Consider the following 24,914-nt stretch of genomic DNA (forward strand, 5'->3'; position numbering starts at 1 on the left):
ATTCCAGCCAGTCTAATATCAAACGCCACTTGTGCCATGAAGACTTTGACTCCTCGCCCATCAAAAACTAAATTTCTCCTTACCCTTTGCATTGTCTGTTTAAATAATTATTAAATGCTTACCTGATGAAGTGATTATAAACTTAATAGGAAATTGTAGAAAAATAAAAGGCAGCCAGCGTTTAGAGACTCCTCTCAAGATTCTCTTCATTTCTCTTAAGATATTTTATTGTTACAGATATCTCAAGATATTTTTATTGCTACAGAAGCAGTATTATAATTGGTTCAGAAATCATTTTGTTAGAAGAGACACTTGTCTGAAATTATTTACTCTGTGAGACAGGATCAGGTTTGGTCCCAGATTCACTGGCAGTGGTGACTGCCACCAGGTGCTGTAAGGGATGTGTATGAATACCTACAGAGGGAGAGCCGTGCGGCGGGAGCCACAGGGAGATGGCACAGATGCGTCCAGCTGTGTCCGCTTGCCCCTGCCACTGACGGCAGGAACAGCTTACGTTTTCTGCCGAAATCAGCCTTTGCTTCTGACTAACTTTTCTTTTTCTCTTGGATCCTTGTTTTTACAGAAACCTTGGGCATATGACCTCTGGGAGGTGTGGAATGGCTATCCCAGACAGGTAAGGACCTCTGATACCGCCCCTCACTACTTCAGCCACCAGGCCCCTCATTTTGTCCCCTGAGTTAGGTCTGAGTCCTTTTTCTACTCTGTCCACTTCTATGCCATCCTTTGTCTCTTTCTCTACTGGAATTTACTCATCCTTATTCTTTATTTACCCATCATTTGTCTCATTCCATTAGTTTGTCTACAGTTAATGTAATTACATATTTGAGTTTAAATTTACCACCTTACTATTTTATTTTCTATTGGTACCATTTGATGCATTTTCTTTTTAAAATTCTCTTCTTTTTATGAGACAGTCAAGTTTTTAAAATATTATTCCACTTCTTTCCTTATATAGCTTTTCAGCTATGCATCCTTTTATTATCTGAGTAATTATCCTAGAGATTACCATATACATCCTTGAATTATTAGAATTATTATAGATTAGTGCCATTACCTCTATCTAGTCACTACATTATCATTAGAATATGCCATACACCCTCCTCCTATTCCTCTTCCAAATATTTAAAACCCTGCAAGTCACTGTTATTATTGTTTTGTAAATCGGTCAAATTGTCCTTTCCATGCTGTTCCTTGCAAGCTGCATTTATTTCCATGCTCGCATCTGAAACTGTTATCCTTTGGGCTGAAGAAATCCCTATGATTTGATGCTCTAAAATATTACCATTTGTCTTCATAGAAGGATAGTTTGGCTGGGCGTAGAAGTCTATGTTAGGAGCTATTTTTCTTCAGCACTTTAAAGATGTCATTTTTGCTGTCTTCTGCATCCCATCAGTTTCTTTAAAAATTTAGTTCATTTTATTTTTTCTTCTTGAATAGAATGTTCTTTTTCCCTCTGGCTGATTTTAAAATTTTGTCTTTGTCTTCCATCATTTTGGTGTGACATGCATAAATGTTGGTTTTCTTTGACTTTATCCTGCTTATTTCCTGTACTACTTGTTGAATCTGGCTTGATGTCCTCAGTCCGTTTTGGAAAGCTGTTAGCCGTTGCTTCTGCTCCTGTCTCTCCTCTTTGCTGGACTTTCAGTCACAAGTGTGCTGCTGCGCTGGGCCTTCACCCCAGCTCCCACGTGTCCCTGCACCTCTCCCGGTGTTTTCCACCCTGTCTCTCTGCGCCCCACCTGTTAGCAGCCATTTCTCTGCGGCTTGCTTGCATTTCGGCTTGTGCAGTGACGTGAAACTCTGACTTCCTTTTGCTCTGCACTGTTTTTTAAGGATGTTTGCGTAACGGACAGCCTTGGCAGGCGGAGATACCGTCTCCTTCTGGAGCACAGGATAAGCATTTTCTGTCCATTAGAAAAGCGACAGGTTCCTTAACTCAGGGTTCCTCTCTGGCAACACAACCCACTGTGTGTGCAGACGTCACCTGACCCTGTGGGAACTGGGGTGAGAGACCTGGCCCCAATGTTGGTAATCCGGCACCTTATTACGCTGAATCATAAACTTTTAAATTTGTGATCGAGAAGCCTCGTATCTTCTAAGACATCCAGGAAACATTGGCAAGCTGACTTGAAAGGAGAGAAAAATCTCAGACCTTCCACAGTTCTGGATATTTCCTATTTTCACGTTCTCCAGTTCACTAGCATTTCTCAGCATGAATCTGCTGTTACAAACATCGTTTGAGTTTTCAATTTTAGTTATTGTATTTTAAAGTTCACAGATTTTTAATTCTTCTTCATTAACACCCATTCTCTATTGAAAATGTCCACCCTTTAACCAAACTGTAAAGTTATTTTGAAGTCTAGGTCTGACAAATCCAATATCTTGATCACTTCTGGATCTGTTCTCTTACTTATTTGTCTTCTTATACTTGGTAACTTTTGGTTGACTAACTTGATTTTGGAATTCTTGTTTATCCTTTTAGAAATAAAATGTCTGAAAGTATTATCTCCAGTTCCTTCTTGAAAGTTGAAATGTAAAGCATCATTATTTGGGGGTATTTTATATCAATGGGGATAAACAATAGTTTTATCCTTAAAATGAATTAAACGCCATTAAAGTGAATGCTTTTGTTTTTCTCAGCCCTTGCTGCAGTCCCAGTACTGGTACTACATTCTGGAGATGGGTTTTTATTGGTCTCTCTTGTTTAGCCTGGGCTCTGATGTCAAGAGGAAGGTAAGTGTGTCACTTACAAAACTACTTTATTCATTTTTTTCAAAAGTTTTTACCCTCTGCCCCAAATCCCAGTCTTTCCATTGTATTTCATGTGTGTTAAGTCTCAGTCCATAGCTTTTTGCTTTTTAAAGGCTTGATAGCAAGTATTTGTAGTGAAACATGATAGAAACATTAACTTTGAAGCTAACTGAGTTGTTTTCTCAAGGGATAGAATTGAAAAATGTCACTTTTAGAAAGTCTTCATATTTATACTCAGGTGGGGTGATCCTGTAATGATTTTGTCTCTCGTAACCCTTGAGGCAATCAAAAAAGTAGATTTCTCTTTATTATTCACAAGGTGCATTGGATACTTCTTCAAAAATTAAATGCAGCCCTGACTGGTGCGGCTCAGTTGGTTAGGTGCCATCCTGCAAAGTGAAGGGTTGTCGGTTCAATTTCCACCAGGGCACGTGCCTGGGCTGCAGGTTTGGTCCCCAGTTGGGGGCGAGTGAGAGGCAACCGACTGATGTTTCTCTCCCTCTCTTTCTCCCTACCGTCCCCGCTCTCTAAAAATAAATAAATATTTTAAAAATTAAAAAATTAAACGCAGATAGATGTCACATATTTGTAAACATGCATCTTCAGCGGTACTAAAACGATTAGGAGTTGGGTAAAGCACAGGCTCCGAGGTCAGATTGCCTGGGTCTGAATCCCTGCCTGGACCACTCACTGTCATCTCAAGCTAGATGGTTAAACTTTCTAAACTACAGCATGGAGCTAAAAATAGTTCCTCCCTCCTCTGGTTGTTGCGAGGATTAAGCAAATTTAATCTCACGGAGCACTTCCTGGTATCAGTGCTCAGTGCATTAGTCTATTATTATTATCATGTTCACTCTTTTAATTTGGCTGCAAGGAAACCTAAATCGTTAAGTGGTTTACAAAAGATTTTTATTGAAATATTCACATGCCGTACAATTCATCCATCTAAAGTGCATAATTCAGTGGTTTTGAGTATAGTCACAGAGTTCTGCAATCATCACCACAGTCAGCGTTAGAACATTTTCATCGCCTCCAAAATAAATTCCTTTTGCAGTCAGTTCCCATTTCCCTAACTTCCCCGGCCCTAGGCAACCACTAATCTGCTTCTTGTCTCTCTGGATTTGTCTCTTCTGAACATTTCATATAAATGGAATCACACAATATGTGTTTTTTTGTATCTGGCTTCTTTCACTTAGCATAATCTTTTCAAAATTCATTCATAATGTAACACGTGTCAGCATTTCATTCCCTTTTTTTAAACAGTCCTTGTATGGATATACTGCATTTGGTTTATTTATTTGTCAGTGATGAATATTTGGGTTGTTTCCACCTTTTTGGCTATTATGAAGAAAGCTTCTATGAACATTCATATATAAGGTTTTGCATAAACATATGTTTTTACTTCTCTTGGGTATATACCCAAGAGTGGAATTGCTGGGCTATATGGTAATTCTATGTTTAACCTTTTGGGGAACTGCCAGACTCCTTAACAAAGCAGCCACACCATTTTACATTCCTAACAGCAGCGCATAAGGGTTCCAATTTCTCCACATTCTTGCCAACACTTGTTATTGTTTATCTTTTTCATTGTAGCTGTCCTGGTGGGTGTGAAGTAGTGGCCCTGTGGCCCTGATTTGCATTTTCCTGATGGCTAATGAGGTTGAGCATATTTTCATGCGCTTCCTGGCTGTCCATCTTTGTAGAAAACCTTTGCGTTTTTGTGCTCAGTTGTGGTAACTTTCCTTAGCCTAGATTTGCTAAGATAGTTATTTCACTTTCATATGCAGCTCCTCTTACTTTAATGGTTGTGTAGTTTTGTTAGGTCTTTTTTTTTTTTTTCCTTTTTGGAATTAGACACGAATCAACAATAAAGTAAGTGTGCACAGGAATACGCTCGTGCGTATATGTCCATGTTGTGTGTGTGTCTACGTATATCCAGAGGGGGACAGTGGGCAGAGCAGCAGATGTCAGGACGGAGATGGCAGCCGCTCAGTACTCTCTGAGTTAGGTGATCTCACCCACGAGGATAATTCTCGTCCCGTCTCCCTTCCAAGTGTTATGTTTAAGAATTAAAGTGAAAGTATTTTACAAATTTCAAAACATGCAGTTGTAAGTTATTAGTTTTTAAGCTATTATTATTATTATTATTATTATTAGCTCTTCCAGCGACTGGGAAATAACTGCATTTTCTTAATGGTTCCCATTTTCCCCTCATTATGTAGGATTTTCTAGCTCATGTCATCCACCACCTGGCTGCTATTAGTTTGATGAGCTTCTCTTGGTGTGCTAATTATATTCGCAGTGGGACCCTGGTGATGATCGTGCACGATGTGGCGGACATTTGGCTGGAGGTAAACGTTTGCCATTGAAATGCTAATGACAATAGGACTTGCTGGCTTTCCATGACTCCTCACAGGGAGAATGGTCTCTGAGCGATTTAGCAGGGCTCTCTGTCCCAAGAACACCCAGAATCCACAAATGTCTCTGCGTCCCCAGATCCTTCAAGTTCAAAGAAATCAAGCCTTTAGATTTTAGTTTCCAACCCTCTTCTTCATGGCACTTGTCAGAGAGGTTACCCTGTGGGATTCCTCTTAAGGACCTTGCATACAGATAAGTAGCTCAGGAAGCAAGTTAAGCTAAGATATTTGAAGATGGAATGAGCTCTCCTCTTTTAAAAGGAAAACTTGGACTCGTGCACTATGGATTATTCATGTTGAACAGCCCTGTACACTCACTGAAGCCAGAGCTGAAGACCCATTGGATGCTTACACTGTCCTGCCCTGCCCCGATGGCCCTCCAGCTTCACGAATGAAAGCTGTTAGTTATTTAAATAACATTTCATTGTCTAAGGAAGGAATGATTTGGAACCATGGACATTAAAACAAGTCTTCCTAATCCCAAACCACACAAAATCTGAGGAACAAAGCAAAATTGGGATTGTTTTCTCCACCTATTCTCTTGTGTACTGTTCCCTGTGTACCCCGAAGTAGTGACCCAGTGATCCTCGTAGCTGCCAGCTCTCCTGTTGCGTTTGGGGCCACATTTCCCAGAGCCACTGGGTTCATTGTTTCAGTGCAGTCATTTAGGAGGAAGCTGGGGAAAATGACGCTAGCCCATTTTGCATTTAGAATTGCCTCTCGAAGAGCTAGTAATTGAATATAGGTTGATAGGGAAGAAATTAAATTAAATGTAATAGGATCTTGTTCTTCTAGACTTGGGTTCAGCAAACCTTTTGGAATAGAGCCAGATAGTACATGTAGTTTTGTGCACCACATAGAATCTCTTGTCACATATATTTCTTTTCTCTCTCTCTCTCTTTATTTTTTTTTTTTCTGGGCTTTTCTTATATTCTTTTAAAAATGTGAAAACCATTCTTACCTCAAGAGCTGACCAGCTTTAGACCATAGACAGGACTGTGATTTGCCAAAAACCCTGTTCTAGACATGACGAGAAGTCATTTGAAGCCATTTCAAAGCAACTGGCTACTATTAAAATATTAGCTGTGTAGAGCATTTTGTTTCTTGTATGTAATTGTAATTAGGCATGTAAATCCTATTCTGAAGGTCAAGATTATTATATTTGCTTCAGGCAGCAAATGGCTTAGCAAAAGAAGGATTGTGCCAGTTTTTCCATGTGTTTCTCTCTGAATATGGCCACCTCTGTTATAATTACCCCCTTCTCTGATCATATCGCAGTAACCCTGCCTGAAAATTAAGACCACATTGGCCACGATTTAAGAATTTTATGCTACTCTGTTGCTTCTAAACCCTCCAGTTCAATTGCCTTTGGTGTGTGTCTACTGTAAAAACAACCTCATTGTGTTATTTAAAGGGAGTTAGACATTGCAAGTGGGAATGAGCCCAGGGGTGTTCCCGCTAGCCCTCCCCAACCCTGTCATTGACGGGACACAGCTCCTCAGGCAACTGGGCACATCACCTACTGCTTTGTGTTCTATCCGCAACTGCACCCTGAGAAGCCACATCTGACCCTTAGGGTGCGTTGTGAAGTGTCGCTTATTTCTGTTAGAAAATGTCCCGAGGACCTTAGGTAAAAAACAAAGAAAAATGAAATGTCAAATTCAGAGGTCCTTGCGTGGGTAAACTATGAGCGCAGCTCTATGTTGTTAATGACCATGAATCATTTTTGATTCACAAGTCATGATCTAACCTTGAGGTTCAATGAGCAAGGCCAGTACCTTCTATCAGCTGGTGGTAGAGACAACATTAAGTAGTGGCATGGGGCCTATTTTTTAATATTCTCCAGGGGTGCCTATTCCACAGCTTCCTTGAATAGTTTTTTTTTTAATGTTTGTCTTCTCAGTCAAGTTCTAATTGAACCCAGACATGGCACAATGTTTGCCCTTATTTAGACCCTCCTAGGGATGGAGACTATTAATCTTTCATATCCCTCAAGACAGTTGGTGGGACATTTCTTAGCTCTTTTTTTTTGCAAGGAAAAACAGCCTCAACATCTACCATTTTTTACTCACAAGTGGCATTCTTCCTTCTCTATGCAACTTCTTAATCCTCTCAGATTGTCCACGTGTTCAAGTTTAGGTCCAGGGCCCAACCCTTGAACAGCATCCTGACTGATGCACAGCACAGGCGACGGATTGCCGTCTGACATCCATCTTTGCCCAGTTGGAACAGACTGTGTGTGTATTTGCCCTTAAGAGTGCTATCTGGCCCTGTGTGTCTCTAGCTACGTACCCTGACCTGGCCTCTGACCCTCCAAACAGCCTCCCACTCTGATCCAGGCACTCACTCTGAGCTTCTGGCCTGTCCCCTCATACCCGTCTCCCACCTACCTGGCTCATTAGCCCTCTGTCTCAGAAAGTGAGACTATGTTCCCTTTTGTGCCTTCTGCCAACCCCATGGTCCAGTACGGAGAAGTATGGAAACTGCAATGCAATGTAAATCCTTTTCGATGTACAGAATCCTCATCAATTAACCTTCTATGGCCACATTAAACAACCTTTTCTGTAATTCTTATTCAACACGGATGATATGAGCAGTATAGACTAGCATAAAGTAAGCAGAGAAAATCAGTGTTTGAAACTTGATATCCACCAGGACAGGGCCCATGAGTTGCCTTTTGTCTGCTTTAAAGTAGCTGCAGCGTTCCCAGCCCAGCCAGGGTGTCCGTCATTCCCCGGCCTTCCTTCAGTCCTGCTCACCTCCCAGTTAAGTGGAGAAATTAAATAAATGTCCATAGGCATGCTGCGATGAATTACGCTAACTTGTAGCGCTGGTGGAAGACAGGAGTACTGTTATCATCTCTCTTGTTTTAATATCGTATTATGGCGGGATGAAGAGAAGAGTGGCCCAGTGAGTCCATCACGCAGCTAGAAAAGTTATCGATATCACGGATCCTGTTTCATCTCTTGCCCCGTTCTCGTCCGCCCTGATTGTTTAGAAGCAAATCCCAGATATTATAGCATTTATAAATGTTTACTCTAACAAAGTTGTACTAGCATCACTTCGTCTGAATACAGTTTCTTTCTTTGTTTCCAGTCTGCTAAGATGTTTTCTTATGCCGGATGGAAGCAAACCTGCAACATCCTGTTTTTCATCTTTTCTGCCATATTTCTCATCAGCCGCCTCGTTATTTATCCCTTCTGGTGAGTAGACAAGGTGTGTGCCCTGCCTTCGGTCACTGTGCTGAGGTGGCCTTGGCGCGTTGTTCAAGTCAGGGCATTACCCTTTCCTTTGTTGATCTCCAGTTATTTGTGCCAAGTTCAGTTGGAGAAAAGAATGCCAAGGGGCCCTTTTTATAAATAATTAAAACAGAACCTTCCACTGAGGAAAAGGCTTACTACAAAAGGAGAGGGAAAATCTGTAACCCAGCAGGAAAGCAGCAGCTCTCATTGTCCATCTTGTTTCATAAACATGGGTCTTTCTTGTGATTAACAGCTTATTCCAGTGAAAGCTCATTGGCCAGTTCTCAGCTCTTTAAAGGAGAGGCATGTTCCTTGTTAAAATTACAGTAATTAATAACCACCAGTAATTGCATGCCAGCCACTGGGTTAGACCTTTTATATATCTTGGCACTAGTCTACACAACAAATCAAAGACGAGTATTATAACTCACAGTTCACGAATGAGGAAACTGATACTCGTTTTATTCTCCATGATTACTGGTCCTAATAATAGTTAGTATATCTTTTTCCTACTGATTGGTTCTTGTTCAGCCTGTTGGTTTTCTTGATCCAAGGGCTGGCAACGAAGAATCTATATTGTGTCTTCCCTGACAATGATTCCTTTGGCAAACATAATTTCCCGTGTGTTGACTGACAGAAACCAGGGGAAAAACGTGAGGAAGCCTTTGATGGTTTGGAAGCCATAGTTTGGGGCTGTCTAGGAGTTTCATACCCGCTCAACAGAAAAATGAGTGCTACTGAAGACCCTAAGTGCCAGGGGAAGGAGATGGAGACCTAGGTTCCAGGCCAGATTCCTGGTGGATGGACAGCGCGTTTGGCTAGCACCCAGGGGAGTCTGGTCCGAGAGGTCAGAGTGTGTTGCCCTCCCTATGGAAGCCAGCTGCACTCTTCAGCGAGGACTAGACATTTTCTGGAGAGGAGAAGCAGAGTGCAGTGGTCAGGTTCATGGATGTAAGGCAGTCCTGAATTCAGACCCTGGCTCTAGAATCACTGCCTGTGTGATCCCGGGTAGGTTAGACCATTTCTCCATGCCTCCGTTTTCTCCTCTGTGAAATGGAAGTAAGGGTTGTCAGGAGTCTGAACTGAAGTAATACATATAAGACAGCTTAGAACAGTGTTTGTAACATAGTAAGGACTCAGTAAATGCCAGCTATTATTCCTAAAATTATTAAGAAGTCTTTTAGACTTGGGCGTTTAAGCTGAAATCAGATTCCTGAGATCCGTGTTTATTATACTCTTCTTGGCTGATGAATCATGTCACCACCGCTTTTGCTTTGGCTGAGCAGAAGTGTGTTTGTGAAATCAGAGAATGGTACGATAGTAATTAATGGCGGGATAAGTATTGATGTGCAGATAGCAGTTGAATTGTGACTTTGCAGTGTGACTTTCATGGGCTCTACATCCAGGATTTGCCCACTGATGGCTCCCACTGTGTTCCACATCGTCCAGCTGCATTACTGTAGCTGCATAACCATCTGAAAACATAGTGGCTTAAGAGGATGGTGAGCAAATTTTTTCTGCAAAGGGCCATAGAATAATGATTTTAAGACTTCAAGGGCCACATATGGTCTCTCTTGCATATTTTGCTTTGTTTTGTTTTGCTTCTTTTAAAATGTGCCAAACCCAGCTTAGCTCAGAAAAATGGGTTGCAGACCCGATTTTGCCCACATTTCATAGTTTGCAGACCTCACTCTTAAAACTGCAACATTTATTGATTATTGTTATCCCTTATGGTTCTGGGAATTGACTGGCCTCAGCTAGATGCTTTTCATTCATGTGGTTACAGTCAGATGGTGGCTGGGAAGTCGACTGAAATTTTCATGAAGGCTTCCTCACTCACATGGTTGAGGTAACACATAAAATCCGCTGGGTGATGCTGATTGTTGGTCAGGGCCTCAGCAGCGCCTGTCAGCTCGAACACATGGCCCCGCCATTGGCCTGATCGCCTCATAGCATGGCAACTGGAATTCCAAGGTGATCAGCTCAAGAGATAGTGAGGCAGACACTGTCTCTTTATAGCCTAGCTTCCGAAGTCACAGCAAGTCACTTGCAACCTGATTTTCTTCATTGGATCCAGGTCAGTAAGGCCAGCTCATGTTTAAGGGAAGGAAAATCAGACTCCACTTCTTGATGGGAGTAGTTTCAAAGAATTTGTGGACCTATTTTAAAAGCACACACCATGGAAGCTGTGAGTCTGGAGAGCTCTTGGAGAAGCCTCTAAGTATTGCTGCTGTGGGTGACCTGATTAGCTGTGAGGGACACTCACCTCAGACTTTCCCAGGATGTCTCAAAACCAACAAGCAGGCTTCCTCTTGCCCAGCAGACACTTGAGCATCGCGTTGGGGTTGAGTGGCTGTGGAGGCAGCGTGTGGCTTTCCCACGTGCCCTCCATTTAAGAACTCATTCTCCTGCCAGCATTTCTGGATTTCAAGGAAAATTAGTCACATACATTTGGTGTTTTCTTGCTCTTGATACTCCGCTGAATTCGGAGAGCAGCCCATACCACCATTTGCTGTCTTCAGGGGGTTCGTTGGACTGCAAACGGACCCGTATTAAAAGACTTGACTGTAAAAAATTGTTGCTGGTAAGAATTTTTCTCTACTGATGTTGACCGATGTGCATTGTTTGGAAGGTTGAAGAAAACCTCACCAAGCCATTAGAAGGTGGGGAGGTGGGTTTTCAGTGTTTTTGTAAAGAATCGGTTGCGCTGTGTGGCTCTAGCTTAAATACCTTTCCATAAGCTTGAACACGTCACATAATCATCCCGCGAAGCCAGAGAGGAAAAGGCAGCTCCTCGTCGTCCGCCTGTTCCAACGATCTGTCGCAGTCGTGTAACGCTGCACACTCGCTTCTCAAGGACACTTTATTGGTCCAGATTTGTCGGAATTTACTATGCGACAAACAATGTGCAGATGATGGACCTATTTCAGGGTGCAGGCACTTTAGGGGTGCTGTAGGAGGCAGTTTGCGATCGAGTTGCTCTGTTTGTCCTGAATGCCTTTGTTGCACATTTGGGGGCAAGATAAAGGGATGAGTGGGGAGAAAGCAGACCCATCCGAAATTCCCCTGGAAGCTTTGAGAGGAAGAACCAGAGCTTGTACGTCGTACCTGTCTTTCCCTTCCTTTGGCTTTGCTTTCCTTTGCCTGGGCCTCAGGGATGTTTGCTTCCCTGTGGTAAGTTTCCTTTTGCGTTTGTACAGCTATGTCCCCGCTTCTCCACTCCCGCCCTTTGCAGGTTTTATTTAGCCGATTCGCAGTCAGCGTCAGCAAGAGTGAATGACACTGATTTCCTGAACATCGTTACTCTCAGTTAGGCAGAAAGTCCAATTGGCATTGTCCCCATCGCTCTTCTCAGATTGCCTGGTTATCCCATATGTTTGCATTTTTATTCAAACGCGTTTAAGTCTGAGGCTTATGTTTTTCACACTGTATTCCTATTATTTTTTAAAACGACTTCTATATTTTTAAATTACTGGATGTCTTTATCTACTTATACAAGTGCCACCTGAGACTCATTAGTCTAGAAAGGCCTTGGTAGGGTTGGGAAATGACTCCTGACAGTTTTCCTCCGTAAACGACAAGAACGGGTAGCGGTTCAGTCCGGGCTGGCCCGTCTGCAGGGAAGGAGCGCTCTCCTGGGACTGAGGTGTACAGGCGGCAGTGTGGGCTCCACAGCTTCATGTCTCGACCTCATCACAGCTCGAATCCCACCCTGCAGGAGTTCATAATGGCAGCAGTAGGGAATTTGGTATGCACTTTATCTGTATATTTGAAGACTGTTAATATTGACCTGGTTTGGTGGGTAGTTTTTTTTGTTTGTTTTTGTTTTGGATTTTCCAAAAAGTGGCAAAATCATCTCCAACTCTGAATAATGCCCAAGTCCTTAGCTCCAATGGTAGATATCCTTGTGGAATCTTATTTGCCCCCTAACTGCTCCGCTGCACTTCCAGCTTCAGCTCTTTCTGTGGAGGACAATGGCACCCTGGGAAGTGTCATAGGAAAGGGCGTTCTATGGGCGATGAGAACATATACATATTTGGATTGGCCTCAGAAAGACGACAGCTTTTAGGAGAGAAAAGACAAGACCAAGCCAAAAGCTTCGCTGCCATTCATCAGGAAACAAGAGTGAGGATACCGCGGCCCCTTTCTATCCTCATGAAGCCTGGGCCTCGGAGCTGAATGACAAGTCAGGGGCCGAGCGTGGTCTCATGGTGCTGCGGTCGCCCCCGTGGCCCTCCTGGGGTGGAGGGGCGCAGGGCCCGGGGCACAGCCACCGGAGGGAAGGAAGGGCGTGTGCACTGTGGGACTGCCTCTGTGGGAGCTGGGCTGCTGCCCGGAGCCACCGCTGCAGATGTGTATCTCGGAACCAGTCTTGCCAGTGACACACCTGGGGCAGGAGACGGTGAACTCACAGCGTGTGTTTGTTCAGCGTCTCGTTCCACACTGCACCCTCCACAGGGCTCCCTCCCTCACGCCCCCACGCTTGGCACGGCTGCTGTTTGTAAAGTCAGGAAGGACAGTCACAACAATCGCTCTTCTCCCATGCCTAGCAGTTTAGGAGAGAGGATCTGATCCACAAGGCAGTCCAATTCCTTTATTCATTTATGTAGTTGGAAATAATTTCAAGCTTGCAGGATAATTTCAAGTGTATCAGAAGAACAAAACCATTCTTTTACAGAATCGCAGTCTAGTGACCAGTTTCAGAAAGCATGGTATTCTCCCGTCTGTGTTCCAGTGTCGCCAGTTGACCCAATGATGTCTTTTACTGCCTTTTCCCCGAACGACCAGACCCTGCCCAGGACCGTGTAGCGCTGTCTGTGGCCGTTCACCGGGAGCAGGTGCTTGCTCCTTCTTTGCCTTTCATGGCATCAACACTGTGGAAGCGTTTAGAACCCCTATTTTTTTTCCCAAGTGAAGAGTTAACATACTGAAAGGACCAAGACTAGAAACAGGACATTTGAAACACAGAACGGCTATATTTCAAATTAAACTGCTAATTTGGATGATTAAGAGCAGGCATCATTTGCCTTTTCTAAGTATCTATTTAGTTTTCTTCAACTGCACAGTCACTTTGAAACAGAAAATGCCTCTGAAATATAAGGCAGGCAGTTACTTCCCTGGAGAACCAGGATCCGTTATCCTGAGAAGGCTGGATGCGCACGCCTACAGTTAGCAGGGGAGAAAGGCCTTTAACTTTGTCTTCATTAGAAAAATACAGCTTTGTGGTGGCTGCCTTCTCTAGCCCAGCAAAACCAACTACCATGTATACCAACAACATGATTGTTTAAAATCATCTGAGCTCCAGCGATTTAAAGAGTAAAGATTGGAAACAAAACCAAAAACATGGAAAAGGCCGACGGAGCCTTGCAGTCCACGGACACGGTGAGAGCGTATCCACTGGGACAGAGGAAAGACCAGGGCGCCGAGCAGAGGGGCTCCGGGAATTGAGCACGGCAGTGTCTTGGCATCCTCTGTGGAAGGGGAAATGCCACGTGACCCGTGAGGCGGACGAAGGTGCAGGTGCTGGTGTGTTCACGCATTCGCCTGCACACGTGGTGCACGTCAGTTAGGGACCAGGCTACACGGGCAGGTGTGTTCTTTCTTCTCCCCGTTCTTGCTTTAGCAAGAGAGACGAACTCCAGATTGAGAGACTGGGCCACCCTTTAGCGAGGACACTGAAACCCATAGAGGTCTTGAAAACGTCACTGCAGCCCCTAACCTGCTGTCCCCAGGATCACAGGGGCTGCTCCCTTCTGAGCCCCTGTCCCCTTGTTGGGGCTCCTGCCTTTCGGTCCTACAGAGAATGTTCAGGCAGCACAGTGTCCCCGTTCTGTCTGCGTCTGCTCTTCCTCTCAGTGGCCCCCCCACCCCCACCCCCCAAGCAGAAAATCCAGCCAGCTCAGCAGCACTGTCCTGGGTGTGGCTCCACCAGCATTATTCATGCACCCTCTGCAGGAGGAAAAGGAGTCGTGGCCACGGTAATAGTAATGGTAATGCAGCAGCCCCCCAAAGCCACGGGGATGTGTTCCAGGGCCCCTGAGGGTGCGCTGAAACCACGGACAGCACTGAAGCCTGTATATCCTGTGGTTTTCTCCTGTACGTATGTGTTTATGAACACGTTTAGTTATAGATTAGGCGCAGTTGGAAGGGGAACGGCACTCTAGGCCGAGTGTACAGCGAAGCACACAGTTGCCTAACAGCCCGGCAAACCAGAACGGCGAGTAAGCTTTCTGCATGTTGTTTCCCTTCGACCTGCGGGGACGGGGGTTTGACTAGCACAGGCCCACTTACACGCAGCGTTTCTTCAATACATACTTTAAATGCATCTTGTCTTCCTTGTAATTTTCTCAATAGCATTTTCTCTAGCTTACTTTACTGTAAGAGTGCAGCATATAAAACATATAACATCCACAAGGGTAAAAGCTTTATGCAGACTTTCAGTTGTGCGGCGGGCAGGCTCCCCTCACCCCATGTGGTTCAGGGTCAGATGTGTTAGTGATGGGAGTGAGAGAGGCCTTTTACGGCGTACCGGGGGGCTGGCTCTAAAGAAAACAGTGGATGCATTTGGTTACAAAAACATTTCCAAAATTGATTTGCCAAAAAAACATAAACAGAGTTAAAAGAATCTGATTATGTAATGATATTTAACATGATTTTAAAATAACGTCATTGTCCTTAATACATAAACAGCATTCATGTGTCGACGGAAATAGTAAACACCGCAACAGAAGATAGATAGGGACCATGAAAAAGCAGTTCACAAAAGTTTAAAGCAAAATAACCAAATTAAAATATATACGCGTATGTATATTCACAAGCACTGAAAATGTAGCTATAAACCATGCCATGTTTCAGGCGGAGGATGACAAAATACGACGTTGGTCTAGATCTGAGGAAGCACGTACTCTTTTACACAGCGTTCTTTGTAATGTAACGACCATTTGGAAACCACGTGAATGTGTGTCAATAAAGGCTTAAATAAATTAATAAAGTATATCTATAACGGGGTTTCCGTGCAGCCGTTGCACAGGGTGCTATATAGCGGTGGCAGGCAAACCGGCTCGCAGACCAAGTTCAGCCCACTGACTGCTTTTGTTAATCAGGTTCTGTCGGCACGCAGCCACACCCACTGACTGATGTATTGATTGTCTACGGCCGCTTGCGCACGGCAATGGCAGAGCTGAGTAGTTACAACGAAGACCAGGTAGCCCAGAGGCCTGAAATGCTTACTGTCTCTTCCTCCGTTCCTTTATAAAATGTTTTCTGACCCCCGATGCGCGGATTTCATTCACTGACTTGGAAAGCTCCCTATAACTTACTGCTGAGTGGCAAAAGGGCACGAAAGTCACATGGATCAGATGATCCCCGTTACGTGAGATCGTGTGGGAACGGGGAAGAGAGAAAAAGCACCTTAAAGGTTATTTTTAGGAAGGATGTCTTAAATTAGAGTTACCAAAATGTACTAGATCACCTGTGAGTTGTGAAACTTCAGGTGATTTTGATTTAACCTCTTCATATTTTTCTCTAATTCCTAAGTTTTTAAAAAATATTTGCCTAGTAAAATGGGTAAGTGGCTATTATCTGCTACACAGAGTTCAGAGTTCATATACTTGCTTTTTGAACAGGTGAAGAACTGATAGATAACTCAAAGGGGAAAAGGAGCTGCTGAGCAGACATAGGGAACTGTCAGCATCGCAAATAATGAAAGCTGAAATCATTTTGCTTTTTAAGTTAAATTTTAAGCCCATTTGATCCTGGTTGGGGGTTCATTGAAACTTTTCTTTCATGAATTGCTGGTGGCCATATAAACTATTGTAGTTTTGAAGAAATTTATTGCAAAGTCTTAATAGCTTTTAATATACACCTTGAATTTGTGTACTTTTTAATATACGCCCTGAAACAGCAATCTCACGGTTAGAAATATATACTTCTAAAGAAATAACCTTCACTTTGGGAGATACTGTATATACACTGGGATGTTCAAACAGTGTGAAATTTTTTTGAGTAAGAGCTAAATGAAATTGAACATAAAATCCCTCAGGTGTGACTTCTACTGCAGTGAACAGATAAGCAAGCTCTGTGGTATGTCCAAAAACTTGGACGCCCGCTCAGTATGAAAAAGGAGCATGCTCCTGATGCCCACGCCAGCCTGGACGGCTCTCAGAGGCACTGTGCTGAGTGGAAGAAGGCAGCCGCACAGCTGACACACTGTCTGTCCCACTCATGTGGCCTTCTTGCAAAGACAAAATTAAAGGGATAAGCACTTGCCAGTCAGGCATGGGGGGCTGTGACTACACAGGGTAGCACAGCGTGTGGGGGGATGAGGGAACTGTTCTGTATCCTAACTGCACAGGCCTATGCATATATTACAAATCACAGAACTGAACACCAAAAATAGTCAATTTTACGCTATGTTAATTAAAAAACGAAAATAAAATCTGTATAGGATAAAACTGAAGGATCATACACAAAAATTACAATGCTGTTTGATTAAAATGGCTATTATGGGCAACTGCCGTTTTCTTATTTTCCCAATTTTATATTAATACATTATTTTTATAATTAGAATAAAATACTTACAAACAAACCTATCCAGGAACTCTAAGATCTTAGCAGTGTTTAAAGTCTGGGAAGGAACTAGGCAGCCCTTCACGCAGCAATAGCGTCTATAGGTGCAGTGCATCCTGGGCCGTTGTGGGCAATTCAAACTGTGTCCTGGAGTTGGCTTATGAAATTAATAAAGTACACAGTTCACTTTAGGACGTGGAAGTAATGATAGATTGTTTGCTTCTTTAAAAGCCTCTTTTATCTGGAAAACTTACTTTTGTGGAATGCCCCATTAGCCTTTGATGCCAAATGAATGTGATGGTGCCATAAGGCAACAATAATCCATGTAAACATGCATTATCTTATTTGTTCTACAAATCTGGGAAGGTGAGTAGGATGCTCTTCTGTTTGCAAAGAGGAAACCAAGGTAGAGGATTATTGGAGTGCAGGCTGTGTGGTTATAAAAATTCCATTTGCTTTAACTTTTCTCCCAGGAGGCAGACTGTAGTGTGTGTGTGTGTGTGTGTGTGTGTGTGTGTGTGTGTGTGTGTGTGGCTTGCCAATGATGATATAAAAAGTAAAAGTATCATATTATTTTCTATTGAGAATTTCCTGGACATCATTAGACACGAAATAAATGTTGGATGCCTTGGGAGGAAAAGTATCTGTTGTCTCACTGAAAATTCTCAAGTGCTTGGGCCGTAATGAAATACTCCCATCTGTTTGGTTTTTCAGGATTTTATATTGCACGCTGATCATGCCCCTGCACTACCTTGAGCCTTTCTTTTCATACGTCTTCCTGAACCTGCAGCTCATGGTCTTGCAAGTCCTTCACCTCTACTGGGGTTACTTCATCCTGAAGATGCTCAAGAGATGCATATTCATGAAGGTAAGGGCTGTCTGAGTCTCACTGCTCTGAGCAAGTAGACCTCAGGGCCAGATTAAAGGTGGGGCCCAGGCAGTGGAACATTCTAGTTAGTTTGTAGTTAACCAGAATTCTCTTTTTTATCGATTGGGTCATTATTAATAATTTCTTTAATACATTTAGCTAGATTTTTCATTAAGTAGGTCTCTAAGGTGCTTTTAACAAATTGGTTTTATTAAAGGACAAGTTATTTTTTAAAGATTTTAATCTAAATATTGATTGCTGCTTTAAAAAAATGTCCTGAGTCTATATTTGCTCTAGCTTGGGACAAGCTTCATGATGGTAGTTGAGCAATATTTTAGAGCTTTGTGTTTACTTTGCTGAGCATCTAATTTGCACATGTTCTCCCCCTGGGTTCCCTCCTACTTTCTGAAATATTATACATCATTTGGCTATACATTTTCTGAAAACATCTTTTTTCCCTAAATAACAACTAGGTAATGCATTTTAGGCAATAGAAGGGTTTTGTTAGTTTGTTTTGTTTTGAATTCAGCTCTGGATTTTAGTTTCAGAACAGGGCAGGGAGCTTGAGAAATGAGTAGGATGCAGTCACTGCCTTTGGGGAAACAGCCCAGTATGTAGTGAGGGATATTTACCTACCAGCAGCTACCTACGTTGTTTGGAGAGCCCTGTGCTAGGGAGAGGCCCCAGAGACTGCTGCGGAAGATTAAAGAGAAATTGACTCAGGGGGCCTAGGGAAAGTTTCCTGAAGTAGACAGAACTTGACTTGAGCCTCTAGGGCAAGTAGCTCCTCTTTGTGTGGAAATCATAACATCTAAGGATTTGAAGGCTCTTTCAAGGTGAAAGTTACTGCTGGCCCATCTTCAGGGGTTACCATCCGCGGTAACACAGCGCTGTATCACCACCAGAATGAGTGACTCGTAGGTAATGGAGATGCTGATTGTTTGTCTGATGAGTTCATTTTTTGATCAACTCTCGGATTAATTCCTACTGTATATAGTACATGTGTCTCAATGATCATTGAGGAGTTGACAGTTAAATGGACGTTGCAGTAATTGATTTTCTACGATGTCGTAACTTGTGGATCCAGACAAAGATTTAGGAAATTGGGCTACATCTCAAACTAACTCCTGAAAGCTGGGTGCTTGTGGTTGTTTTGTTGTTGTTGTTGTTTGTTTGCTTTAAACTAAATTACTAACCAGAGCCTATTTTCCTGAAAGTAGATTCTCTCCATTGGGCTTGGAGTGCCAAGAAAAGTTTTCATTGACTGATCCTAATTTATTAATATTCTAAATAGCTTTCCTATTGTCTCTGCCAAAGTGATTTTATCTCTGAGTGACTGAGAAAGTTGAAGTAACTGAGATAAGCATAAGAATTTGAGCAGTTAGACAATGGCACATCCGGGGCTTGGAGGACAGGAGGGGCACCGGGCTGAACCTGTGTTCACTCTGGGTCAAGCCTTCCTGGAGCCCCTGTTCCTAGGCAGACAGCGTTTTCTCATTAACTGAGTAGTGACAGTAGTCACAGTCCTGGGACGGAGCCAGGCAGGTCAAAACTTGGAAACCAGAAGACACTCTTGTTTGGGTCCACCGTGATTTTCATACGTCTGATCTCTGATGGGTGGTACCAGGCCTAATTAAAAACCCCGTGGGCCGGGGAGCTGTGGACAGGAAGTCCCGGTTTCTCCCGCTGTACTCGGGGAAAGCTGTTTCCAATTGCAGGCTGACAGCAGCGGCGGAGGCCCCCTCAGCCCTAATCGCTGCAGTGCCTATGACTTCAGCTGGCTTGCATGTGCACTCTGTTTTCCACAGCAGTGGCAAAACTGGCTGTGAAATCAGCTTATGCCTCCAAAGCCATAAAGCTGCCTCTTAAAGAATGCTATTTCAAGGCATGGTTGCGTCGCAAAGGGGCGGAGAGGGGTAGAGGCGGGAGTTGAACTTCTTAGAGGAACAGCTAACAAGTAAGATTTCAATGCTATTTAATAAATACTTTGCATTTAACCCACACCTCAGTGCTTACTAAAGTGACTAATTCTTGGACATTTAATAAATGGAATTACAGAAGTTTGTACGCCTCCAAAAATTTATTTTAAATCTTATAACAGAGATTGAGAGCTTGTTCCTTTAAGTTTCTTTTGCCTGGTAGGCCCTTAGTAAGTAATTTTGAATATGCAAATGAAGTAATTTGCGTCAGCAAAACACACTGTTTTGGGTGGAAAGTTACAAAATAATTTATTAATCTTCCTGCAGTCTCCATGAGTTTGCATGGTAGGCTGAAAAAGACAAAAGTGATTATACTTCTTTTTTTTATTATTATTGTTGACACTACTACATGATTTTTTAAATAGTCACATCTTATTTTTCCTAAACAGTAGGGTCATTGCATGCATATGATGAATGAGGACCTCCCATTTGCTTCTGTTTTCGAATATGTTAGAATACCAATATTACTATAGTTTCGGGACACTAAAATATATAGACCATGGTTAGCAGGCATCTTGCTACTTGAGAACAAGACTTGGCACTGAAATCCAACTGGTGCCTATAAAATGGTGATTCGTGATGAACTACCAGCCCACACATTACATCAGGAAGTATGACAAGCTCTTGTGTTGATCTTGTCGTTTTCTTTGCAAATATGAGCAGCGCTTTCAGAGGAAATGAGAAGGGGTACAGCGTGCCTTTGCTAACATTACCTGAGAGAACTTGACCATCCTTAAGTTTTTATTTTCTTCTCTGTGAACATCATGCTGGGAGCAGGCCAACTCAAGCGTGTCTCTGTGACATCGTCTACTGGTACCTCGCCAAGGCGTGGAAGGAGGAGCCATAAAGCCAGGCTGGAGAAACTGGCCCCTTGGCAACCTGCTCCAGCCATCTGCTCTCAACAGGAAGTGTCTCTTAAGTTCACAGAATGACGCTTTGCACACACTGCGCTGTTGTGAAGAAAGGAACCCTCTCATGAACATGAGGAAACTGAGGCCTCCAGCAAATTCACACAGTAATTTCATGGCACAGGCAAGACTCGCACCTGAGTCTCTTGTAATACTTGTCCTTTTCTAGTTATTTTTTATTCAAACAATTATTCTTTATTGGAAATAGGAAGAAAATTAATTTAAAAACATTTGTATGGAGTAAAAAAAGTGACTACATAAACAAATCGAATAATCAAGATCTTAAATGCAGCAACAAATCCTTTAACTTATTTTTGGACTTTTTGAAAGCATAAGAAGATGTTTTATAATTATTTCTTTAATTCCCAAGTAACTTCCTAGTAAGCAATCAGGGTCAGAGGCGGATTCAACGACAGGTGCACTGGGTGCGCGACGTAGGCCCCGGCATCTGAAGGGCCCTGCAAAACCCCTGCTTCACACTTTTTTTTGAATGATACCAAGTTTGGTTTCATTACTATGCTGCATTAAATACGGTTAACATGTATTTGTATTTTCCCTGTCTCTTTTTTTAAGCAGCCAATAGTTTCTTCTGCGCCCGGGGCCTCAACTGACCTTAATCCGCCTCTGATCAGGGTAATAGCTAAGAGTACAGGCTCTCTGTGCATTCAGATCTCAGCCTTCCCGTTTACTGGCTGTGTGATCTGTTCGCTGCCTCAGTTTCCTCATCTGTAAAACGGGGCCGGTGACATTAGTACCTGCCTTGTCAGAGAAAGCCCTCGTACCAATGTCTGGCACCCAGTAAGCACATGATACGTGTTAGCTACTATTATCCTTATCATTATCATTATTACTATTTACTCAGGTTCTTTGTGCCAAATCCCAGAGAGCCTGTGAATTCCAAGTAGCCTGGCTGTTGGCTCCCAGTCAAGCTCTCTCTTCCTTTTGCCCAGATCATGCTGCAGCTGATGTCAGGTGTCAGAGTCCTTGACTTTCAGCCAAGGGCTCCAGTGACAGTTTTCTAAGCTGTCTTCTGCCAGTTGACTTTCATGACTCACACTCTGGATGACACTCTCTCTCAGATGTCAGTGGGTTAGGGAAGAAATACCAAATCTGTACATTTGAGACGCCCCAGATCTCTTTTGTTAGTAGGTAATAGTGGATGCAAAACCTATCCTTTACCGAAGAAAAAAAAATCACAAAAATACCACAAAGACTGCTGGTTGAAATAGAGTATTATAAAGGTGCTACCAGCTTATATTTGCAGATTTCTGAAAATAGATTGACTAAGTTAGCAATGTAGTCAAAAAACAACTGTGGAATTTATAAAGTTGTAATGATAACAAAAAAATACAAAATGCTTGGCTTAAAAAATTTCAAATCTGAATATTTTTCCCCACTATACATTCAGCTCAGACACAAAATGAAGAATCCTAAAGAATTTAGATCTGGAAGAGGCCACTAAATGCCTGCCACATTTCTCTCCTTAGGGCCTTACGATTTTATTGCCTTTGCCACTCACTCCCACATCAAAGTGTGGTCTCGTTTACAGAGGAAAAGAGTGAAGGCGAGTGGGGTTACATGACTTGACCCAACGTCATGCAGGAGTGAGAAGTCACATCCGTGAAGCCTGAGGCTTCAGAGCCCACGTGGCCAATGCTGTGATCCTCCGTCCCCCGGTAGTTCTGTGTAGTGAACATATGCCCTCCAAACACGAGTAATTCATATTTCACGTGTGTGTGTCTCTCTGTGTGTATGTGTAGTGTGGCTGATACTCCGTCCTCACACACTTCATCATCTTATCGTTGACTTTGCCCGGTTCTTTGTATCATTGCCTTGCAGTGATCAGTGAATGAGTTCCAGCTCTTCATAAAGAGGCCCTCTTTAGAGAATCTCACTAAGGGGAGCCCCATTAGGGGATTTTTCTGGCTTAAAGCAGTCATAAACCTGGGCTTTTATAAACCTGCAAGCGTTAAGTCTAAGTAGGATAGGCAGCCATCTGCAGGGCTCTGAGCTAATAAGGGAGGAAGATGCATCAGGAGCGGGAAGCAGGCCCACGAGTGCACTGGCCTCTTCCCAGCGCCCTGCACCCCCAGAACTCCTGTTGCTTTGCCATGGGTCCCAGGCACAAGAAGGGCCCCGAGGTCAGTGCCCCGGAGCAGACCCGCCCTCACATTTACAACTGGAGAAGGAAGCAGCACGGAGCTGGGGCGAGGGGGCCCCCTCCCCAGCTGGGAAACGAGGCTCAGAGGGAGAACTGGCACTTGGCAGTAAATACCTTTTTTCTACACCAGGGTAACATTATCTAGGCTTTTTTCTTTTTCTTTCTTTTTTAACTGGGATGTTCAATATCCTTTTCCAGGTCGTTCAGGAGCTCTTCTGTTTTTTATTGTGAAATGTCCCTTCTCTCTGCTAGGACAGTCGTGACTGTACACTCCCCAATGCTGCTGAGACGATAGCATGATTCTCCAGCGCTCAATTCCAGGCAGACTGACCCCCGATGGGGAAAGATTATACTTTGTATAAGTTATCTTCACTCTGCCCTCTGTTCGCCTGGAACTAGGCCCAGGAAGCAGCTGGATGCCAGCCGCTGAGGGTGGACCGGGACTGATAGCAGGTTCCAGCTGCCCGATGTGTCTCTTTAAAAAGGCAAATCTCACTTCCTTGCCATTGCCCATGGACTATTTAATTATGCAAATGATTTTCCATACTTTATCGCACTTTAGCTCCCTTTATGCATACGCCTAAATGTCTTGCCTTACACGTCTTCTGGCAGGGGTTTGAAGGTATCAGTTCTTTGGAGGTACTGGACTACTCAGGTCATTTGACGGACAGGAAGTCAAGTGACGCTGTTATAAAGTGAAGGGACTTGTTCAAACGAGAGCTGTCCAGGGACAGCATTTGGGGGGCTACCGATGGGTACTCACTTCCTACCTCTCTTTCCCCTGCCCCAAATGTTGACTCTGGTGTTCCCCTGAGCCACTGATCATGTCCTGCTGAAGTTGGAGAGGAGGGTGAGGGATGGAGGAAGGGCCAAGTAAAAAACAGATCAAAGAAGCTCTGCCATGGTTTCACACAAGTGGAATGGATTTTTATATATTCCTGAAGGGAACTGATACCTCCCCTCTTGCTTGTAGAGAAACGGCCACACACTCCCATGCACATAAACACAGGCGCGCACACAGATGTCTCACGTGGAACCTGCATTTCTGTGTGAGCCCAGCCAGGGGGAAATGCACACTTCACGGCTCATCCATAAATCTGCACATTCACTCCGGGGTGTGAGCGTTCTAGTAACAGGCTCTTGATAAAAGCAGCTGCGGGAGAGAGGGCACCCTGGTCAGCACCGCCCTTGGGAATCTCCGCAACCGCCTCACCCCACCCACTGCAGAAGCCTCCGAAGAGAGCTTCGTGTAACACAGAAAAAGCCGTATTTTCTGCAAACTTTATTCAGTTTATAGATACGGGTAAAACATTTTCATTTTGATTCATCACATGGGCTCTAGCGCCTGAATGACTTCCGGGGCAGGTGGCTTTATTAGTGTCCTGTCCTGGGAACAGCAGCGATGCCCTCGGAGGCACTCTGGGCGCTCGGGGGAGCTGTTTCCTGCAAATTGTGCTGCCCTGGCACAGGCAGCGGACTCGGGACATCCTGAGAGGGCAGCGCTGGGCACAGGCGCTTTTCACGTGCCCGCAGCCTGCTCTGCTCTGAGGGCTGTCACTGCTGTCAGGCCTGTGTCCACGTGCCCCTAGCAACGTCAGCGGAGTTGGCGGGCATTACCTCCACAGATACTCCCATTCTGCAGATTTTGACAAGAGCAGTAGACACTCACGTTACATAGATGTTCTATGCTAAGCAGTCCTTCTAAATGAAAACAGGCCCTTGGAGATTCTTTCCTTTGTAGAAGAACAGCATTCTTTAAATAAATAGTACATTTCTCTGGACAATTAAAGACATGATTCATTTGACAAGTTGATTTACTAATTACTTTTAAACAACTGTCTATTATAGAAAGTGAGACATGCTGGTATTTTATATTGTTTTCCTGGGCTAAGAAGACTAAGGAAATCAAAATTACTTGAAACCATGGAATTTTAAAACTTGAAAGACCATTGGGCAACAAGCTGCTTCAACAACTTCATTTTCCAGAAAGCAGCCATCT

At 43.5% G+C, this 24,914-nt stretch overlaps 1 protein-coding gene across 1 annotated transcript in view; it reads left to right on the top strand.

Moving 5' to 3' along the window:
* The window catches only part of CERS3 (ceramide synthase 3), a 53,541-nt gene that overhangs the window by 18,920 nt on the left and 9,707 nt on the right, over window positions 1-24,914 (top strand). The window contains exons 5-9 of the mRNA XM_090263587.1: window positions 584-634; window positions 2,662-2,754; window positions 4,995-5,123; window positions 8,286-8,392; window positions 17,714-17,867. Coding sequence (XP_090119713.1) covers window positions 584-634; window positions 2,662-2,754; window positions 4,995-5,123; window positions 8,286-8,392; window positions 17,714-17,867 — 534 coding nt within the window. The remainder of the gene's footprint in view (window positions 1-583; window positions 635-2,661; window positions 2,755-4,994; window positions 5,124-8,285; window positions 8,393-17,713; window positions 17,868-24,914) is intronic.

This window comes from Furipterus horrens, unplaced genomic scaffold (genome assembly GCF_987537825.1).
Source record: "Furipterus horrens unplaced genomic scaffold, mFurHor1.1.pri manual_scaffold_16, whole genome shotgun sequence".
NCBI lineage: Eukaryota > Metazoa > Chordata > Mammalia > Chiroptera > Furipteridae > Furipterus > Furipterus horrens.